The 19,724-nt window shown below is 39.4% G+C and overlaps 1 protein-coding gene across 2 annotated transcripts in view; it reads right to left on the bottom strand.

Moving 5' to 3' along the window:
- Positions 1-19,724, bottom strand: part of Rars2 (arginyl-tRNA synthetase 2, mitochondrial) — a 44,163-nt gene that overhangs the window by 22,512 nt on the left and 1,927 nt on the right. Inside the window, exons 2-7 of one of the 2 annotated variants that reach the window (XM_021160241.2) lie at positions 17,996-18,069; positions 13,098-13,200; positions 11,134-11,217; positions 6,832-6,929; positions 3,666-3,721; positions 410-493 (exon numbers count right to left, since the gene is read on the bottom strand). In XM_021160241.2, coding sequence (XP_021015900.1) covers positions 410-493; positions 3,666-3,721; positions 6,832-6,929; positions 11,134-11,217; positions 13,098-13,200; positions 17,996-18,069 — 499 coding nt within the window. Of the gene's footprint in view, positions 1-409; positions 494-3,665; positions 3,722-6,831; positions 6,930-11,133; positions 11,219-13,097; positions 13,201-17,995; positions 18,070-19,724 lie in introns of those variants that run through there. The other variant, XM_029476759.1, reaches the window with a different exon arrangement.

Raw genomic sequence — 19,724 nt, 5'->3', positions numbered from 1 at the left:
GGCTGGCCTCGAACTCAGAAATCCGCCTGCCTCTGCCTCCCGAGTGCTGGGATTAAAGGCGTGCGCCACCACGCCCGGCTTCATTCCCACGTTTAACCAATAAAAGCAAGCTACTCTTCTTTACTAAAGGCTTAATGTATGTGTTACGTATACTAATTTATAAGGTACTGCTCTAAATATGCCAATTCATTATATGGTGAGATTTATATAGAATATGTAAGTTCATAGGCAGATACAGGTTAGTGGTAGTACATGTTCTAGGTATGCATGAGACCCCAGGATCAATTTCTAGCATCACAGATATTTTATGAAATAGGGATTGTCTACATTTCATACAGACGACAAAGTGACATAGTACTTGAAAGATTAAGCCATATAATAAAATGAAAAGCATGTCAAAGATACTTACCAAACTGCATGCCCCAATCTCCAATGTAATTTATTCTTGTTACTTGATGTCCTAAAGCTTCTTTTAGATTTGCTATAAAATTTCCTAGTCATAGATAAAATATAGTCTTATATTAGTTTATCCATTTTTGGCTTTAAAACTTTGTACTTCTCTTTTATCAAGTTATAAGATAGAAAACCCCTTTTAATAAAACATATTTCTAAATAAAATTTTTATATTTAATAAAACTCAGTCTTTCCTATTAAAGCATTCATAATGCGTCTTCTTGTATAAGATATGAAGTAAGGAATTTCTTAGAGATGTTATCCCAAAGGGTTCCCATAATTTTCATGAGAAGAGAATTTTCATCAGCATCACTATGGGCACTTAGAAACAAATTAATTGGTATTCTTAGCTAATCCCAAGGGCCAAAGAGAACAGAATCTCAGTAATTAACGAATATGGTATTCAGGGGGCTAGAGAAATGGCCCGGCAGTTAAGATTACTTGCTCCCAGATCAGGAAGCTCACAGCTACCTGCAACTCTAACTCCAAGGCATCAGATGCTTTGCATTCGTGTATACCTGTGCTCACACACACAGACACACAGACACAGACACACACACACACCTCAGCCTCTGGAGGCACCTGCACCACATGAGCGGGCTCCATCCTAAAGAAAACTATGTAATTGGTGTGTGTCCTAAGAACGTGACCTGCACACGGTTGTGTTTTTCCAAGTAGCTGACGTAATCTTTTCAAGCACTGAAGAGCATCCTCCACAAGCCTGTCCCTAGGGGCACATGCTGTTCCATAGCCTTTATCTGCATTTCCTGTTGATACAGCCTTGATGTCCAGCATCTGTTCTACTCAGCCTTTTACCTGCCTTCATATACTGCAAAAGCTGGAAACCTGAAGGATCTTCTTCCCCAGTTACCAGTGTCTTATAATTAGGTTCCAGAAACCCTCTAAGATTGGACAGTAAGGCACACTTTGTATGTGATTTGGCATAGGAGTCACTTCTATTTTTTTGTTTGTTTCCCCCCCCCCACCCCCCACCAACAAGCAGCTATGACCCTCTGGGGCATTTGTTTTGTTTTTCTCCTGCCTCTTCAGTGGTACCTGCTAATACAGGTTCTAGCACCATGTCCAGAGCTCTAAAACAAACTGAAAGACAGGCTATGTCATGACCCCTGTTGTCTGTAATGGACTGCAGAAGACATGACATGCACAGTGGCAGTTTCTGGATCATGGCAGTGGCACTAGGGCATGGAAGCAATGGCAGAAGAGGCAGGTTCTCCTTTGGTCACCAACCTTGGTCTATGGGACACTCCTCAGAGTCACTCATGCCAGCACAATTAAAAATCTCTTTAGTCCTCCCAATAACTTTGCAGGTCATTCGAGAGTCTATAATAAATCATTTTCTGATTTAAATATTGTGGCTTGTTGGCAAACAGTCATAATCCTAGCACTTGGGAGTTTGAGGCAAGAGGACTGCTACAAGTTCATGCTCAGTCTGGACTACATAGTAGCTCTAGGCCAACCTGGGCTACAGATGAGACCCTGTCACAAGGCAACAAGATCCAAAGTATAAACAGCCTAATGTGAATTACAGCATCTTCCTTCTTTGTAAGCATCTCTAGGTCTACGGCTTCTAAGTTTACATAGTCCAGCAGGAAGGATCTCTTTTTCAGCTGCTTTGTATATCTACTTTTCTTAGAATACTGTTCTATCACAAATACACCTAAGTACCTGTATTAGATCCCAGCCACAAATACTTTATTCATGTGATCTTAGGAAAGTTACTTCTTACGAAGTAAGAATTTCTTCTACACAAATCTTAGCTAATTGTTCTTACCAAACAGAGCTACATTAAGTGGGGGAAATGTACATCATATTTGTAAACTGTCATGTAATGTTCAAACTCACTGAGGAACCGTCTCTGTCTCCACTGCAGACCCAAGCACGTTGGCTCATTGAAAATGGGCTGGTTCCCTAACTGTGACAGGGAGGGAAGAGTAGCAGTCCCTGAGTATAAACGCTGTCCTTGCAAAGAGCTAGAAGGTAGATCATCTCCAACAGAAGTTTATCCTGTGATGTAAAACACTCATAGGAAAGAAAGAGAAGTTGGAGTTGAGTGACACAAAACCCAGCAGGCTCAATGGGAAACTAGAGCTGACCACTCAATGTCCCAGGTTGGTTCAGCAGGAAGTGGGGAGGGTCTGATTTGGCATTCCCTCTCGCTGTTGCTGCTCGTTCTTACACTTGCAAGTCTCAGCAAGGAGACTCTCAGTTGGGAGCTCTATTAGCTGGCTGTCTTCAAAGAATTTACCAGTTGAGTTTTGGTTGAATGTTTGAGCATCAGACTTGACCATGTTTGGGTTTCATGCTTTCCTCTCTCACCATCCATTTTGTCTCTTTCTCTCACTGTCTTGCTATTTATTCTCTTCCTCACTATATACTTAATAAATGAACACCAATTCTAATACTGCATGATTCTAAGCTGACTTGTGAATTACAGTACTGCAAAACAATGTAAGTAGGTAGAAGGCAGAACCTGAGAGATGGCTCAGTGGCTGTGTTTGCTATGCTTGGTGCACTTGAGAGCATGAGAATTCCGTTCCCACACGCGCTGGGTGGCTCATAGCCACCTGTAACTCAAACTCCAGGCGGTTCCGGTTCAACACCCACTTCTGGATTCTGTGGGCAGTTCATGTTCTCTCTCTTTCTCTCTCTCCCTCTCTCTCCCTCTCTCTCTCTGTCACAAACACACACACAACACACACACACACTTAAAAAAGCATATTATACACTGAAGCTTTACAATTATGAAGTAGTTTTAGTATTCCTAAAACTTCTTATAGAAATTTTTAGTCTTGAAAATTACTAAGCGCCTAGAGTGAATTATTTAAAACAAAAAAATCTGTGAACAAAAAAATTTGAAATATTTCTGCCAATCCCACAGAAATAATTTGTGACATTTTTTATTTTTTAACCTCTTTTTAGTTTTCCATAAGGATAACAGTCAAAAATTACAACACATACTATTGAAAACTGATTTCTATGTCTTTTTCCTGTTGAAATAAACTTTGGTTTTTAATCTATAAACCCATTTTCCAATTTAGTGCAACATTTACTTAGGATTATGCTCATATAAATTTACATTTTGGGGAGCCTTCCTTTCCTTCCTTTTGATTTAAACTCTTGACCATTACACTGCATTCTTCTCCATGTCACCAAAGGCTTGTTTAGTATTTCCTGTTGAAGGGAACACTTACCTATGATGGTGGAGCGCAAATGTCCAACATGAAATTTTTTGGCAATATTAGGTGAACTGCAAAAATTGCAAGAATATTTTCTTATTTCAATAACAAAAATTTTGAGAATGAACTAGATAATGCATAGATAATGCCATAAATAGGGAGCAGGGCTTTTGACAATTCAATAACAGTGAGGATTAATTAGGATTTGAAAAGAATCACCTTATTTCTGACCAACAATTATTGATTGTATAATCCATAATGTAGTCTTGATATTCAGAAATGGCACACTTATGAAACAAATTATTTTAAGATTAAGGAGATAAAAGTGCTGGAGAGAAACTCTATGTTCTACAATACTAAACATTAAGCTAAGGTTTAATTCTTTGTATAAAAATAAATGTATTTGTCACATTAGTATGCAAATTAGCACATAGTATTAAGTTTTATGTAAATTACTGTTTTAAAATAAATTACAATATCACTAAATATTAATTTATATTCCTGTTTTATATTTTATTTACCTATGCACCCAAGGTTTTATAAAAATTCTTAGGCAGGGCCAGTAAGATGGCTCAGTAAAGATGCCTGCTGACAAGCCTAACCACCTGAGTTCCCACATGTTCAGAGGAGAAGTGACTCCACATTTGCCCTCTGACCTCTATGCATGCACAGCACACAAATGTTCTCTCACACACATACAAACAAATAAATGCAAATAAAAAAATTTAAATTTCTTGGGAAGAGAGGTTGGAGTAGAAGTTTCAGAAGGCCTGTTCAGGATCAAACACATCATGACTCTGCGGTGTTTCCAGCAAGGCTTGCCTGTGCTGCCCTGCAAAACTTCACCACAGCCTTGGCTCTGAACACACATGTGAGCTCTGTAGCGCACAGCCTGCCCACCAGGACGAGGACTGTCCTTAGTGCCTTGTCCTCCAGTATGAAGGGTTGTTTGAAGTCCTCTTTCTCTTTGTCACACACAGTTTTAAATGCTATGATTACATTGCACAGACTGCACCAAGATCCGTGCCTGCGCTATGGGCAGGGCAATCATCTCAGCAGCCATCCTCAGTTATAAACGGTTTTATGTCTTCCAGTGTCTGCCCTTAGACTCTAAGTGTAGAGTACATGTGCAATTTGGAAAACCCTTTCTCTGACTGTCCAATTTGTAATCATACCCAAATTTTTAAAAAGTACCTGAGGAACAAAAGTGAGGTAGTAAACACGAGACATTTCCCATAGCCTTTTAAAATGTCAGAGGGGAGACAGCTCAGTGAGGAAAGCTGCCTGACTGAGCAGCATGTGGCCGTGTCTGGATCCAATCTTCAGAACCCGTGCACAAAGGCCAGGCTTGATGGTATGCTGCTATAACATCAGTGCTGAGGAGGAAGAGAACAGTGTCCTCCTGACAGCTAACTGACAGCCATGGTGGCCTAATGGGTGAGTTCTAGGCCAAGTGAGGGAACCCGTCTCAAAACCAAGGTGGATGCACTTGAGGACCATCACCACCTGAGGAGACACCGAAGGCTGACATCTGGCCTTCATAGTACATGTGTATGTGCATGCATGTGCACCCATACTGTCCCCAGAAGTAATGCAGAAGAAGAAAGGGACTGTAGGGAGCCTTATCTTTCTAAGTGGGGAAGTAGTTCATTAAGATTCTTCTTTTGGAAGATAAATACTTTTGGTAATTTCTTTAACTGCCAACTAGTCAGCTATACTGTGACAATGCTAGTTATTAATGTTTCCTCTACAGTTTTGATTATTTCATGACAGCTTAAGGATTAGATGGTTTTATTTATAATGTATTAGAAATTTATCTGAAGACTATGTAGAAACAAATTAAAAACTTGGGGGCATGGTGGTACACGCCTTTAATCCCAGCACTCAGGAGGCAGAGACAGGCAGATTTCTAAATTCAAGACCAGCCTGGTCTACAGAGTGATTTCTAGGACAGCTTGAGCTACAAAGAGAAACCCTGTTTCAAAAAACAAAAGAAAGGAAAAACAAAACAAAACAAAAAAAAAAACCCTCAGGGGTTACTTGGACAGTGTATCTCTGGCACAGAATGACAGCAATCTGTATTTGTATTCCCAGAGCCCAGGTAAAAATTGGGTGTGCTATCAGGTGTAATCCCAGTGCTTCAATGGCAGACAGGAGGTAGATAAGGGAGAATCCCTGAAAGCACACAGGCCAACTAGTGTAGTACAGAGGCAAACAAGAAACCCTGTTCTCAGACAAGGTAGGATAGACATACACCCATGGGTGTTCTGTGACCGCCACATGCACAACACCACATTTATGAACCTGACCTACCTCACATATACAAAAGAAACTAAAAATTAAAACCAAAAAATCCTCAGTTATTTTTCTGTTAATTAAAAAAAATCTAATTATAATTGCAAGGCTTTGTTCTTTAGTTATCCAAACTATGTTAAAGCTCTTTTTTTTGTTGTTGTTGTTTTGTTTTTGTTTTTGTTTTTGTTTTTTAGAAACAGGGTTTCTCTGTGTAGCCCTGGCTGTCGTGGAACTCACTCTGTAGACCAGGCTGGCTTTGAACTCAGAAATTTGCCTGCCTCATGTTAAAACTCTTAATACAGTAGTGAACTGCTTTATAAATTAACTAAAGTGAAAAATGAGTTCTTAAAAAAAACAAAACAAAAGAAAAACAAATAAACCATAGTAATTGGGCTGGCAAGACAGTAAAGTGGTTGCCAAGCAAGCCTGGCAATCCGTGTTCAATTCTCAGGTTCAATTCTCAGAAGGGAGAACTGACTCCCACTCGAGCTGTAGCATGCACCTCTCTTGCAGGAACAAGTCTTTGAGTTGCAACCCCACTCTGCATAAACGTGGAGTGGTGGCGCACGCCTACAGACTCAGGAGGTGCAAGCTCAGAAGTTCAAGGTCATCACTGGCCACACCTCCAGTTCAAGGCCAGCCTGGGACACTGGAGATCCTGTGCAAAGAAAGGAAAAGGCAAACCCATATGGATTCATAAACTATTGATTTTTGTCATTTTTATTCATGATTTGGTGACTGATCCACAAAGATCCTAACAAGATAACATAATGACGCTCATTTTCAACTTTCCATGCCTAATTCAGTGAAGACTCTATCACCGACATATAATCTTCTCCGTCCTGTCAGCTGGGCCAATCGGCACAGAAGAGCAACAGTCACTCACCTGAATTCAACCACAATCCTCTTCTGGGGTAGATCTGAGAAAAGTTCACTTTTTAACCCATATTTACAGCCATCTTCAGTAACTTGTTGCAATACTGCCTGAAAAAACAGGAGTGGGGCTTACAGATAATAACTAACTAACTAACTAAATATTCCCAACCAGTGTATTACTGACAACCAAATGTTGTTAACTAGTTCCTTCTTAGAACTGTATAGAACTGTCAGCAGCAGCAGCAGCAGCAGCAGCTCTAGTATCAATCTCACTAAGTCCTCTCAGAGCACTTACAGTGTGAGATAGTGAGTGTGATGGGCTACTCCAGGACTAAAAATTTAATCCACTCAACAGTACAGTAACCATTGATGGCACTTAAAGACCCGGAACTTGAAACTTTGTGAGGTTAGGCTAACTGCCAAAAGTTCCATGGGACGAGTAATACCTGAGCCAAGAGCAGGGTCAAATCAGTTACTGAGTGAAGACTATGTTATAAAGACAGTGAGGAGGGTTTCTATATTACCTAGAAAGAAGAGCAGAGGTTAATTTCCCTAAGGTCATAATAGCTCAGGTGATAAGAGCGCTTTTCTTGAATGTACAGATCTTTGTGTTCCAACTCCAGCACTCCAGAAATTCAAGGTCATCTCTGGCATCACCTCTAGTTCAAAGCCAGCCTGGGACATAGGAGATTAGAAGTCAAATAGCAAAACTTCTCCCAGTCAAGTGAATGCTAAATTACTACGTGCCTGCTATTGTTGCTTCTGTGCTAACTCAAGACACCAAGTAGAGCTAGCGAATATGTAATTACATAAGAATATGTACTCAAATGCCTGTTGGCTCTACAGATGGAAGATGAAACCTGACAGAAGCTTCTATAACATAGTCTAAGCTAACGTTTATTTAGTAACACAGAACTACAGCATAGTTCAGAGTTCATTTCTGTACAGGTTACAATGAATGCATGGTTTCATGCAGGTTTCTATTTGTTTTTAAAAGATTCTCTTAGTTATGTGTAATTTTAATTTTTTTATTTGTATGAGTGTTTACATGTACACTAGAGAACCACACGGTGCCTGTTGCCTGCAGAGGCCAAAAGAGTAGGCAGGGTCCCTGGGAGCCTGTGCCACAGACGGTGCTAGGAATTGGATCCTCTGAAAGAGCAAGTACTCTTAACCTTGGTGCCATCTTGCCAGCCCCCAATTTTTTATTTGAAACTACTGTTATAAAGTATTGTTTTTACTCTTGTTGGATTTGTATTGCCAACTTCATCTGGGGCAAGAATTTTATTATCAAGAATTAGTTAAAATAGTCAAGAAATGAGGTAAGGCAGGTGGTGCATGCTTGTAAACCCAACAACTCAGAAGGAAGGCCAGGACAGGTGAACCTGAGTTACTGGCTAGGCTACAGTGCACAGTAAGGCCCCGATTCACTGTCTTGTTTTTTAACCCATGAGTCTAAGTAATGCTACCTGTACATTCTCTGGTGTGTGGGCATCCAGCGGAGCATGTTCAACCTACCAGGGGCCACACCTTTGAAGAAAACTAACTTTCTCTTTTCTAGAAGCTATCAGTTACAAATGAACATTTTTTTTAACTTCAAACTGTCTAGGAGGTGCCATTGTTCCATTGTGTTCTACTAGATAAGAGCACTAGAATCTAATATATTTACCAATATGCATGCTTGAGTGTAAGCTGTACTCATGTAAATACTCATGCATAAAAGGTTTTAATCAGAAATGAAGTCTTTGAGCTTTCTGTTATTGGAGCTCAAGGAACTCGATTGATATTCCGACTGGCTGCTACTCTGTTATTGTCCTTCCTATGCTAGACTTGTGTCTTTTCTCTTTTCTAACTCTATGCATTGACTGTTCTCTTTTGCCTGTCAACGGGACTCTAAGGAATTTGCCACTACCAACTTGCCCGGTCAGTTCATTAGTTGTAAAGTCACTATTTCTATGAGTTTATAAGACAAATACAGCTTGATGTATTCACTACCTATAGGCAAAACTTATTTACTGATGTCACAAAACAGTTTCTCCTCCTGTTAGTAGAGCATGCAAAATTGGATTTGTAAATTTAAAAAAATGTGATTTTATTCACCAGGGATTTTTGAGATATACCTAAGAAAAAAAGGTTTTATCTATATTTTAAAAAATGCAAATAGAGGGCTGGAGAGATGGCTCAGTGGTTAAGAGCACTGACTATTCTTCCAGAGGTCCTGAGTTCAATTCCCAGCAACCACATGGTGGCTCATGACCATCTGTAACAGGATCCGATGCCCTCTTCTGGTGTGTCTGAAGACAGCTACAGTGTATTCATACATAAAATAAATAAATCTTAAAATATATATAAATCTTTGATTTTTTTAAAAAATGCAAATAGAGCTTGATTTAAATCATCTTTTTCTTTTCTCCCTATTGACTGAGTTATGCATCAGTAGATGTTACAGATTCTCCCACAAAGGACTTCAAGTTATTGGCAAGTGTTAAGTGTGGAACCCAAATAAGAGCACTTTACACCATCATGGATTTTCCACCTCACCTAGCTCTGGAAATATTTGTAGTAACTAATACAACTGATAAAATTCTACAGATTTTTAACTGAAATAAAGTAAAAGTTCATGGCCATTGAAACATGTATTTTTCCTGGAAGTATACACCTTATCTCTTTCAGCTAAAGTACCATTAAAGGTAAAATTCTACCCCCTCCCCCTCCAAACTAAGGAAAAACAAAAGAAGGACAATATTGCTATCAAGGGCTAAAAGTATAGAAGGCATATTTGGCAAGATTCATTTCTACTTCCATAAATCAGAAAATAACTACAAAAGCATCATTTAAAAGTGATGAATGATAAAGTCAGTGAATTGCCATGGAATGATTTCAAAAGAATTCTGTGCTTGAGGCTGGCTTTGGCTGTATGTTGGGGCCCTGCAGGGAAGTGTAGTAGACCCTGGGAGACAAGTACACTAGCAGGCTGTAGGTACGGCTTAACACACTCAAAATAAATGTCTCATTTGTGGGGTGGATTGACTGTTCTTCCAGAGGCCCTGAGTTTAATTCCCAGCAACCACATGGTGGCTCATAACCATCTATAATGGGATCCAATGCCTTCTTCAGGTGTGTCTGAAGACAGTGACAGTGTACTCATATACATAAATCTAAAAAGAAAATCCTTGAGAGAGTCCACAGACAGAGATGTAGCAGAATTTTACAAGAGTCAGCTGGCCTTTACTCTGGAGGGATGGCCACTTAGCCTTGAACATAAGCAGTAATTCTTGTGTCAGATTTATGGGAAGTTCTTCCTTGGGCATTTCAGAGCCTTTGCCTGACCTTAGTCATAAGACGTTCCTGGCAAACCTGGAATTCTTATAAAGGCTGTGCTTGCTTAGGTAGTTGCTTGAGACAGCTCGTAGATGAGATAAGAGATTTTGGTGTGTGGGAACTTCTGGGCAGCTGCTCTGTGGTCAGTCGAGCACAGTCCAGCAGATCCCCTGCTGCTTTTGCTAAGCCTGTTACATCTTTCTCCAATTGTGCCTTGTAACTTACAACACTGACAGAGAACTTTTGGCTTTATAATCATTTTGCAATTCAAGACTACCATATTTACTAAGCCTCAACAAGCTTTAAAAACATGGCCAAACGTATGCCAAAAATAGGCCAAAGTATGCATTATAATGTTAAAACATTGAACAAAGTAAACAAGGGTTTTGCTTTAATATTCACGGTTTTAGTAAAGGAAAAAGCTAGCTCATGATTTCTCCAGTTGATGCCTTATGCTTCCAATAAATTATAGATTACTAGAGAGTAGAAACCAACGTATTTCTCTTAACATAGAGCACATTCATTCATTCATCAAACAGTTATTCATCTGGTATCTATGATGCATTAGCCATTATGTGAAAACATGGAGACAGAATGGTGGGAAAGACAGATGCTATAAACCCTGAAGTGAGTTAGAGTTGAAAGCACAAGTGGCTTTGGTCAAGTAAGCCTAAAATAGCAGAGGCCACTTCTGTAAGGAAGAGCCTAGCAGAGCTGCAACAGCCCTAAGGTCAGAAGGTGACTGTCAGGGGCTAGGGAAGTAACCCAGTGCTACAGAGCTTGCTTAAGCATATCAAAGGCTGTGGAGTTGAACAATGGCAGTTAAAAAAAAAAAAAAAAAAAGAAAAGGAAAACCACCAAGAAAATAATATAAAACTTGAAGCATATTAACTTAAGGCTGCAGTCCAGACTAAACAAGTTCCAGAGCTGGAAGATCAGTGTGGCTAACACAGCGAGAAAGCACAAAGACTAGATTATATACCATGCTTACCTTTGTTAATAATTCTCTGTTTATTTTGAAATTTAGAGTCCTTGGACCAGCACTGATGGCTGTCACCACTGTATCACACTTAAGCTGAAAAATAATGAATCATGTAAAGCAGGTTACATTCTAGAACTGACCTGATGAGACACATGGTTCTAGCAGCATGAAACTGGCTCACAAGACAGCAGGTCAATCAGTTCTCAGGCATTACGGCGGGACCAGGGGCTTAGACAGGGTTTTCTGTCCCACCATTCTTACACAAACATTTCCTTTTTCCTCACAAAAATGCTGTTCAGTCTCTCTCCCCCTTTTCCTGTTCCTTTACTTTAAATTTCCCCATCTGTCATACAGTGAACACTTTATCTTTTTCACCTTTATGAAAGCCACAAGCAGGACATCGTGTCAGGACCCACTGCTACAGCACTTGCACCAACGCACAGATTGAAGCCTTAGAGACTGCTTGCCTGCGTGTGTTCATTCAAACCCTTTGATAGTCTATGCAACTCAAGATGCCTGCTGTCACTAAAGAGCACCAATCTCTAGTTCTGAGAACTTAAAAGACATGGAGTGGTTAAGTGTTGTAATTAATTTTACTCCTGGTATATATCCTGTCTTAAAAACAAAACCAAACAAAACCAAACCAAAAACCCCAAGCAGGTGATTTTATACTGAAATTAGCATTACTCTGTCACCAAAGCTCCTTTAGCAGTAATTTTTAATACCCATGTTTTCCCAATAGTCATTTCCACTGTTTCAAGTTTTTAGAGTTCTTTGAGCAACATATAACCTTACTAATAAAAAATTAAACACAAACAAAAACTTTTCCAACATGCTTCATGTCAGGGTCTGGAGCAAACAGTTTAGATTTGGTCATTCACTCACTGGACTCAACCTATGAGAAAGAACTTAGAAATACAGAACGTGTACGAGATCATGTAGCTGCAACTTCTCTGTGACCTTTCCATATACATTATTTCTCCTCATATTTTTAATGTTCTTCTCAAAAACTTATTTTAAAAAATTGCAACCCACTGTTCTAATATATCATGCTTGTTTTCCTAGATTCAAGCCTTTATCTAGGGGTCTGGGGAGATGGCTCGGATCTTAGGAGCATTCAGGGGCTGGTCTTTCAGAGGACCTGGGCTCTGTTGCTAGTACTCACAACTGGCTGGAACTCAAGCTGCAGGGGAGCAAGAAAATCTGTCTTTAAAAGCTTATACAGTTTTGCTGGGTGATGGTCACGCACACCTTTAATCCTAGCACTTGGGAGGCAGAGGCAGGTGGATCTCTGAGTGCAAGGCCAACCTGGTCTACAGAGCGATATTCAGGGCTACACAGAGAAATCTTGCCTTGGAAAACTAAAACCAAACCAACCAAGCAAAGAAAAATTTATACAATTTCAATCTATAAAATATAATTAACATTTTAGTCCTGTGACTAATAAGAAACAAAACCAACTAAAACCTAGTCACTTAGGAAAGGAACCTGACTGTTCATACTGTCCCACGGCCCTGTGTGTGAAACACTTTGACTGATGACTGATGTAGGAGGGTCCAGCCCACTGCAGGTGGCACCGTCCCTAGGTAAATGGGCCTGAGCTGTATAAACAGGCAAGGTAAGCAGGGGCCCGAGAGGCAAACAGCAAGCACTGCTTCAGGATATCTGCTTCAGTTACTGCTTAAGCTCCTGTCTTGTCTCCCCTCAGTGATGTACTGTTACCTAGGCAAGTAAACCTCTTCCTCTCTAAGTCATTTTTAGTCATATTTACCACAGCGACAGAAAGTAGACTGCAACCAAAGGAATTCTTTACAACTACTTTGAAAACCATTAAACCTCATAGCATACAATGAACTATAATATTTTTCAAGATGTCTTAAGAAAGAAATTGTATTTAGTTCATTATAGCTGAGGCTGCCTGTAGAGCTCTGCTCTTCTTTAAATGCTAAGCTTATAATTTAGAGATACAATACCTTCTCTGCCAATCTCCTGGCGTGGTCTTGAGTGTCTAGTTGTGACTTGTGATTGTTGTCTTCTAGTAAGGAATCCACAGAAAGCTGAAAATCTGCCACTTCTCTAAAGATTAACATGAAATGGGAAAGAGTTGTTATAGGAACATTGCCTGTGTGTTCTTTATGAATACGTTTGAAATGAAAAGTCAAGAAATAGAAAACTTTTTATTTACTTATAACTTTTCAGTCTTTGGTTATTTTATAAACTTCTTGCCTGTTACCTAAGTGTATCTTTGACACAGACAAAGACACCTGGCGAGTGAGGCGCAACTAGGAAGCAGATTCATGAAGCTCAGGTCTTTCGACAACTGCTATGAGGCAGTTTCTCCATCCCAAATGCTTGTACATAGCCTTCCAAGTAACAAGAGCAAAACGGGCTGTCTGCTTGTGTGTTTTCGTTTATTTGTTCGTTTGGTTGGTTGGTTTGGTTTGGTTTGGCTTTTCAAGTCAGGGATTCTCTGTAAGCTTTGGCTGTCCTGGAACTCACACAGACTAGAGATTCACCTGCCTCTGCCTCCAGAGTGCTGGGATTAAAGGCATGTGCCTGGAAATGTACCCAGTCTTTGAAATAGTATTTGTAGTTTCATTGAGAAAAACAAAACAAAAAAATCAGGTTAACCTTACCACATGGAAAACAAGACTTAAATCTGGAAAAAAAAAGACTTCACAGTTTAGACAGGTACCTGAGAATGACTCATCATATCACTACAGAGTTTTCTGTGGGTGTGACAATTCAGATTATTTAGTAACTGCACAACCACATCTACTGACATCTTCTGGTATTCAACAGAGAGCCAGTGAAGAGCGCTAAGCAAGTTATGTCATTGCTTGTCTAGCCCATGTGTCACTCTCGTAAAAGAATATACATGGGAGGGCACACGGGGCTGACACAGAGGAACACCTAAAAAGACCTGTATGGCTTCTTGTCAACATCACATTACAGAACTTAAACTCAAATGACCATTATGAAGTTTCTTGGGAGGTGGGCACAAAATACTAATAAGCTATATACAACTGAAACCTTCTGGAAAGGGAAACCCCAATGGAGTGTCACTGGGTACAGCAGCCCCAATACAGGGCAGGCCCATGCCAACACAAAACAGACCCTGAGGTCTTCTTTTGTGATTTTTGTTTCCTTTTGGTATTTTTTTGTCTTGTTGGTTTTTGTTTGTTTTGTTTTTGTGTTTTAGAGAGACAGAGATAGAACATTAAGTTGGGGGAGCCCCTGCTCACCATGGGACATGGGAAAGGATCTGGGGGAACTGGATAGAAGAAAAAAACGTGATCAAAATGTATTATATGCAGTTCCATCCAATACATCTACAAAACACTTCTGCATGAAAGCCTCAGGGTTGGAACATTGCAGAAGGGGCAAAAAGAGAGTATGAGCCAGAGGGTCAGAGAGTTCGCTGTGAGATTGTCTCCTAGTAATGTCAGAAGCTACACACCTAAAGTCTCACCAACATGACTGACCAAACAGGGGCCAAATAAGGATGACACCAACAGATATGACAAACTGAACAGAGAAAAGCCCATGAGGTCTTAACCCTATACAAAGGACTGTAGTCAACTAAGAAGAGCTGGGAACGGGAAGGTGGCCTTCCCTAGGGAAGAGTACAATACCACAGAACACATTTTATTTAAAAATATTTATGTATACATATACACTTACCAGCACCATGCAGCCGAGCAGGTTATATTTAGGAATAGATATGTATGGACCTATACTTATTTACATGCTATGCAATAACTAACAAAGGGGGGGCATGAGACTGAAGGAGAGCAAGGAGGGAAGTAAGGGAAGACTTGAAGAGAAATATAATCAAATTATAATCCAAAAAATAAATTGCATTGTATAAAAAATTAATTAAAAACCCAATGAAATTTCCTGGGTCTAATTTTTTTCATTTTGGTTTTGAGAGACACAGTTTTTTTATATAGCCTTGGCTACTCTGGAACTCACTCTGTAGACCAGGCTAGCCTTGAACTCAGAGATCTACCTCTCTCTGTCTCTGGAGTGCTGGGATTAAAGGTGTGCACTGCCGTGCCTGGCCATTTTCTGGGTTTTAATTCATCACCTAGCAACTTAGTACAACATCTGTTTACCAATCCAAACTGATGTTTGAGCTGTAACCACAAATTCAAGTTTACCTACCAATTTATGTCTGCAATACTAGACATTGTTCAATCTCTTGGTACCTCAGTAAAATGATGATAACAATGGTATGTACTTTATAGGGTTATTGAGAAACGACATCTTATAAATTATGTTAGTCATATGATCTGATGCTAAATAGAATATCAAACATGACCAACACTCGCACCTTGGGGTAAGTTTTCTCTTTGTCCTTTCTATACTAAAATGGTTGGCAAGTGTGCTCTTGTGTTTTCTAAGATTATTCTTTGCTGGGTATATGATGACCCACTCCATTTTTGGAAAACAAAATCTAATTGTAGAAATTCATCTAAGTCTTTGATAATTTAGTCAAGTATTTGAACCAATCAATGGGCAACTAAAGAAATTCACTTAGAAAACAGGAATAAAACATAAAGTGGCACAGAAGCAACAAAAAAGAGATTTTTAAAAGTCAGAGAAAAAAAAGAAAAAGTAAAAGTAATGAGCTCTACCGTTATTGAGATGATAGGGATTTGAGTAGATCAAGGACTGAGTTATACTTCCTTGATGTAGTCCTAGCGTTCTTTATAAACCATTAACTAGGACTTCAATCTTACAAGCGTGGCTCTCAAACATCCAGGAAGACTCAATTAAGAATCATATCCTGCTAAAAAAAAAAGTCTTTTAACAAATTATTAACAGAGCTGGGAGTGGTGGCGCATTTCTTTAATCCCAATGCTATGAAGGTAGAGGCAGGTGGATCTCTGTGTTTGAGACCATCCTGATCTACAGACTGAGTTCTAGGACAGTGAAGGCTATAGAGAAACTGTGCTTCAAACAATAACAAAAGTGAATAGAAATAGACATGTGCTATTTTTATTTTCAATTGAAATGATTAAGGTGAAGCCATCCGGTCCCCATGGTATTTTGTGCCTGCCTGATCACTTCTCAGCCTTCTACCGCCAATGGCCACATTTATCTTGCTACCGTTTCTGAGACTGTCCATGACACTGGCTATGGTCCAAGAAAATTATGTAGTGCCTGCCAGCATGATACTGCTGGATCTTGTAAAGAAGTCAGACGTGGCTAGTAAAACACACACACACACACCCAAACACACACACCCACACACACTCACACACTCTCTCTCTTTCTTCCTCTTCTTGAACAATGATGGCTTTGTTCTTAAAAATAATACCCCCCTGACCTTAAGCTCAAGAGTGTTTTCAGAGTCACAAGCCCTTCTTGGTCTGGCCATCAATAAAAAGAACTTCCAACTGGGTTAATCAGCATGGTTGTCAATACCTACCTTGTGTGGATCGTTTCAAAATCAAGGGGAAAGTGTCCTGAGTTTTTCTAACTACACTGCCTGGTACACTTTTGTTTTAAAGCAGTAAGTTAGTGGGAAAAACAAGCCTTTTAAAAGATGCAATAGCTATACTTTGAAATCTAGTAGTTACAAAGTAACCCAACGCTGAGGACTGGCCCTATGCACACAGTGGTGGCACTCACTGACTGACATACAGATTTCTTTAAAGCAGGTCTTCTACTTTCTTTTTCTTTTTTCTTTCTCTTAATTATTTCTTCTTCTTCTCTCCTCCTCTTCTTCCTCCTCCTTCTTTTTTTATTTTTATTTTTTATTTTTTTGAGACAGGCCTTTACACAGCTCTGGTTGTCCTGGAATTCATTATATAGGTCAGGCTGATCTTTGAACTTATAGTGATCAGTCTGCCTCTAACTTCTAAGTGCTGAGATTAAAGGCACCTCCCCCCACCACTATTTTCAAAACTAAAAATAGTAAGATTATCAGTGGTCTCTAGTCTGCGCCTTTTCTTTCTATTTATTTCTTCTTTATCATGAAAAGAAGAATACTCACCTCTCCCTCTCACCTCAAAGTTCTAACAAAATTCAGGGAACAAAGGATACATTGATACTGAGAATTTTATATTCCATCTTTAAAAACCTTAGAGCTAAGAATCTAGTATGTGGCAAGCTTCTTACTCCTAAGTGATAGAGGACTTCTGCAGGAGCTCAAGGACTCTTGCATATGTCTAGACACCCTCCGTGCACCCCCTATTGTAAACCACCTCTAAATTGCTGTAACTCCTGCTACAATGCAAATGCATCATAAATATATTGTTATCAGTGTATTGTTTCAGAGATAATATGAAAAATAACCTTGTTTAGGTTTAATGCAGACATGACTTCTTTTTTATGAACATTTTGACCCCGTGGCCCAAGATAATACATCCATGGGTAGACTACATTTTGTCCAAGCACTAAAATATTTTGCCAAAATGATAAGATGATGAGACTAATATAAAAAAAGATTATTTTTCCCTGTACCTAAGAAAACACTATGAATTTTATATAGCCCTAAGCAATAATTCTCTATCACTTGGGAGTCTTCAAATGAAGTCAAGCAAAACAACACAACCAAAGAGGTAGAACGAGTATGGTGCACTAGAATTCAAGCATCAGATGAGTACACAGTCTCTAATACCCCATCAGATCAGACTGACATAGTTACTGCTAGCATAGACAAATATGAGAACAATTAACAAAAGGATAGTTACATGCACAACAGAATACTTAAAATAGAACTGGAATTTTACGACCCTAATTAGAATAAGTTGAATATAATGAATCCTAACTTTAAGGACGACTCTGTAAATTTAGGAGTTGAATAAAATTGGATTGCCAACAAATTCAACAATTTGAGATCACTACAAGCGTACTTAACTCTTTTTTTGAAACTGGAACAGCAGATATTGACTTGATCAAGCTTTCGGGTGGAAGAGCCAATACTCTGGAAAGCTAAAAGGAAAAAAAAAAAAAGAATAAAACAGGATAAAATTGTTGATCTATCTATTCCAGAGTGAATGGAATACTACCAGCGATAAAGAAATGCCATTAACACATTTAATAAGAAGAAACCTCAAATACATCATAAGTAAAACCCATATTAAAGAAGGTATTAAGTATGACTCAACATATCTGATATTCTAGGAAACACAAACTCTCTGACTGAAGTAAGGGTCTGTGGCTGCCAGGGCTTGAATATGATACAATGGTTTGATTATAAAGCAGCAAGCAGGAGACTGCTTGCCCTTCAATGGATTTTATATTTGTCAATTTAAACACATATATTAAAAAAAGAAGGTATGAATCAATGAGAATCAAAAGATGATTTTCATTAAAAGAATATTTACTGAGTAGCTAGTCTGTACCAGTTAGTATTCTAAGCATCGTGGCTATAAAAACAAACAAAACAGATTTAAAAATTATGGCATTTAATAGAAACAAGTAAATATTAAGGAAAAAAAATATCTAATCCCCAGGCCCAAACTCTATTAAAGGTTTACTCATCAGAGAAGCAGCAAAAAAATAAAACAAAATTAAGGAAAACGCAAAGCAAAGGCCATGGGATAACTCAGTGATAAAGCACTAGCCACTTGCCCTGATTTGGTATGAAGGAGGAGCAAGGCTTGGTCCTTAGCACACAAATAATAAGTAAGCAGAAATGGGTACATTTATATTTTCAGGAAGCTTCTTTCATGACTATGTTAAATTTAGTGGTACAGACATTTCCAGGTTTTGAGTAATTTTTGGTGAGAGGCACACACACACAGACTCACACACACATTATAGGATTTAGTTATTCCTTGGACACGTGACACACGAAAGAGAAAGAACTCTGTTAGGCAGCCATGATTACAGATGATTACAGAAAACCACAAGTAGCTGAAATGCAGAGTTGTGAAGCCCAGCCTCGGAACTTTGGTGCAAGCAGTATACTTGAGAGATGACTCCTGGGGACTATGGGGGTGCACGGAGAGAGGGACAGGGAAGGAGTTTATAGGAGATTGAACCACCAGAGCTGGAACACTGCCTAATGCTTGCTATGGTAAACTGCTCGCCAAGTGAATGCCAGGAGGACCTGGGTTCAGAACCCTAGCACACTTTAAGAGCTGAGTGTGGTGACACATGTTTGTGACTTTACAGTGCTGCAGAGAGTTGGGGCATTAGGGATGAGAAACAAAAGGGCCTAAATCTGGGTATGAGATGACCAGATAAAGAGGAGAATGGCGGGGTGGGGAGGGGGGAAGGGTATAAGATAAAAATACACTGAATGATTTTTTTTTTTTTAACATAAAAAAGGAGGACAGGGCTGAGCCAGTTCCAGCAGGCCAGTTGGCTTCCTTGAGGAACATATGTAAGACAATGTTGCCCAGTTATAGGAGCTAAACTGTAAATAAAGAAGGGTTGTTCCTATGTTAGGAAGGAGGCCACTCCAGACTGTCCCACGGACAAGGAGTTCTGGCACAGGTAACCAAGAAAAACTGCAGCTAAATGTATTGGTAACGTGAGTGAGAAGTCCTGAAAAGCAGCGGTGTCTGTGGTAGCTGACTGACTAAAACTTCCATGACTGTGGAGAGTTATGGATATTGCAGATCTGGGACCTGATGAAT

This window comes from Mus caroli, chromosome 4 (assembly GCF_900094665.2).
Source record: "Mus caroli chromosome 4, CAROLI_EIJ_v1.1, whole genome shotgun sequence".
In the NCBI taxonomy this organism is placed as follows: domain Eukaryota; kingdom Metazoa; phylum Chordata; class Mammalia; order Rodentia; family Muridae; genus Mus; species Mus caroli.
This window is presented reverse-complemented; position numbering and strand designations above follow the sequence as displayed.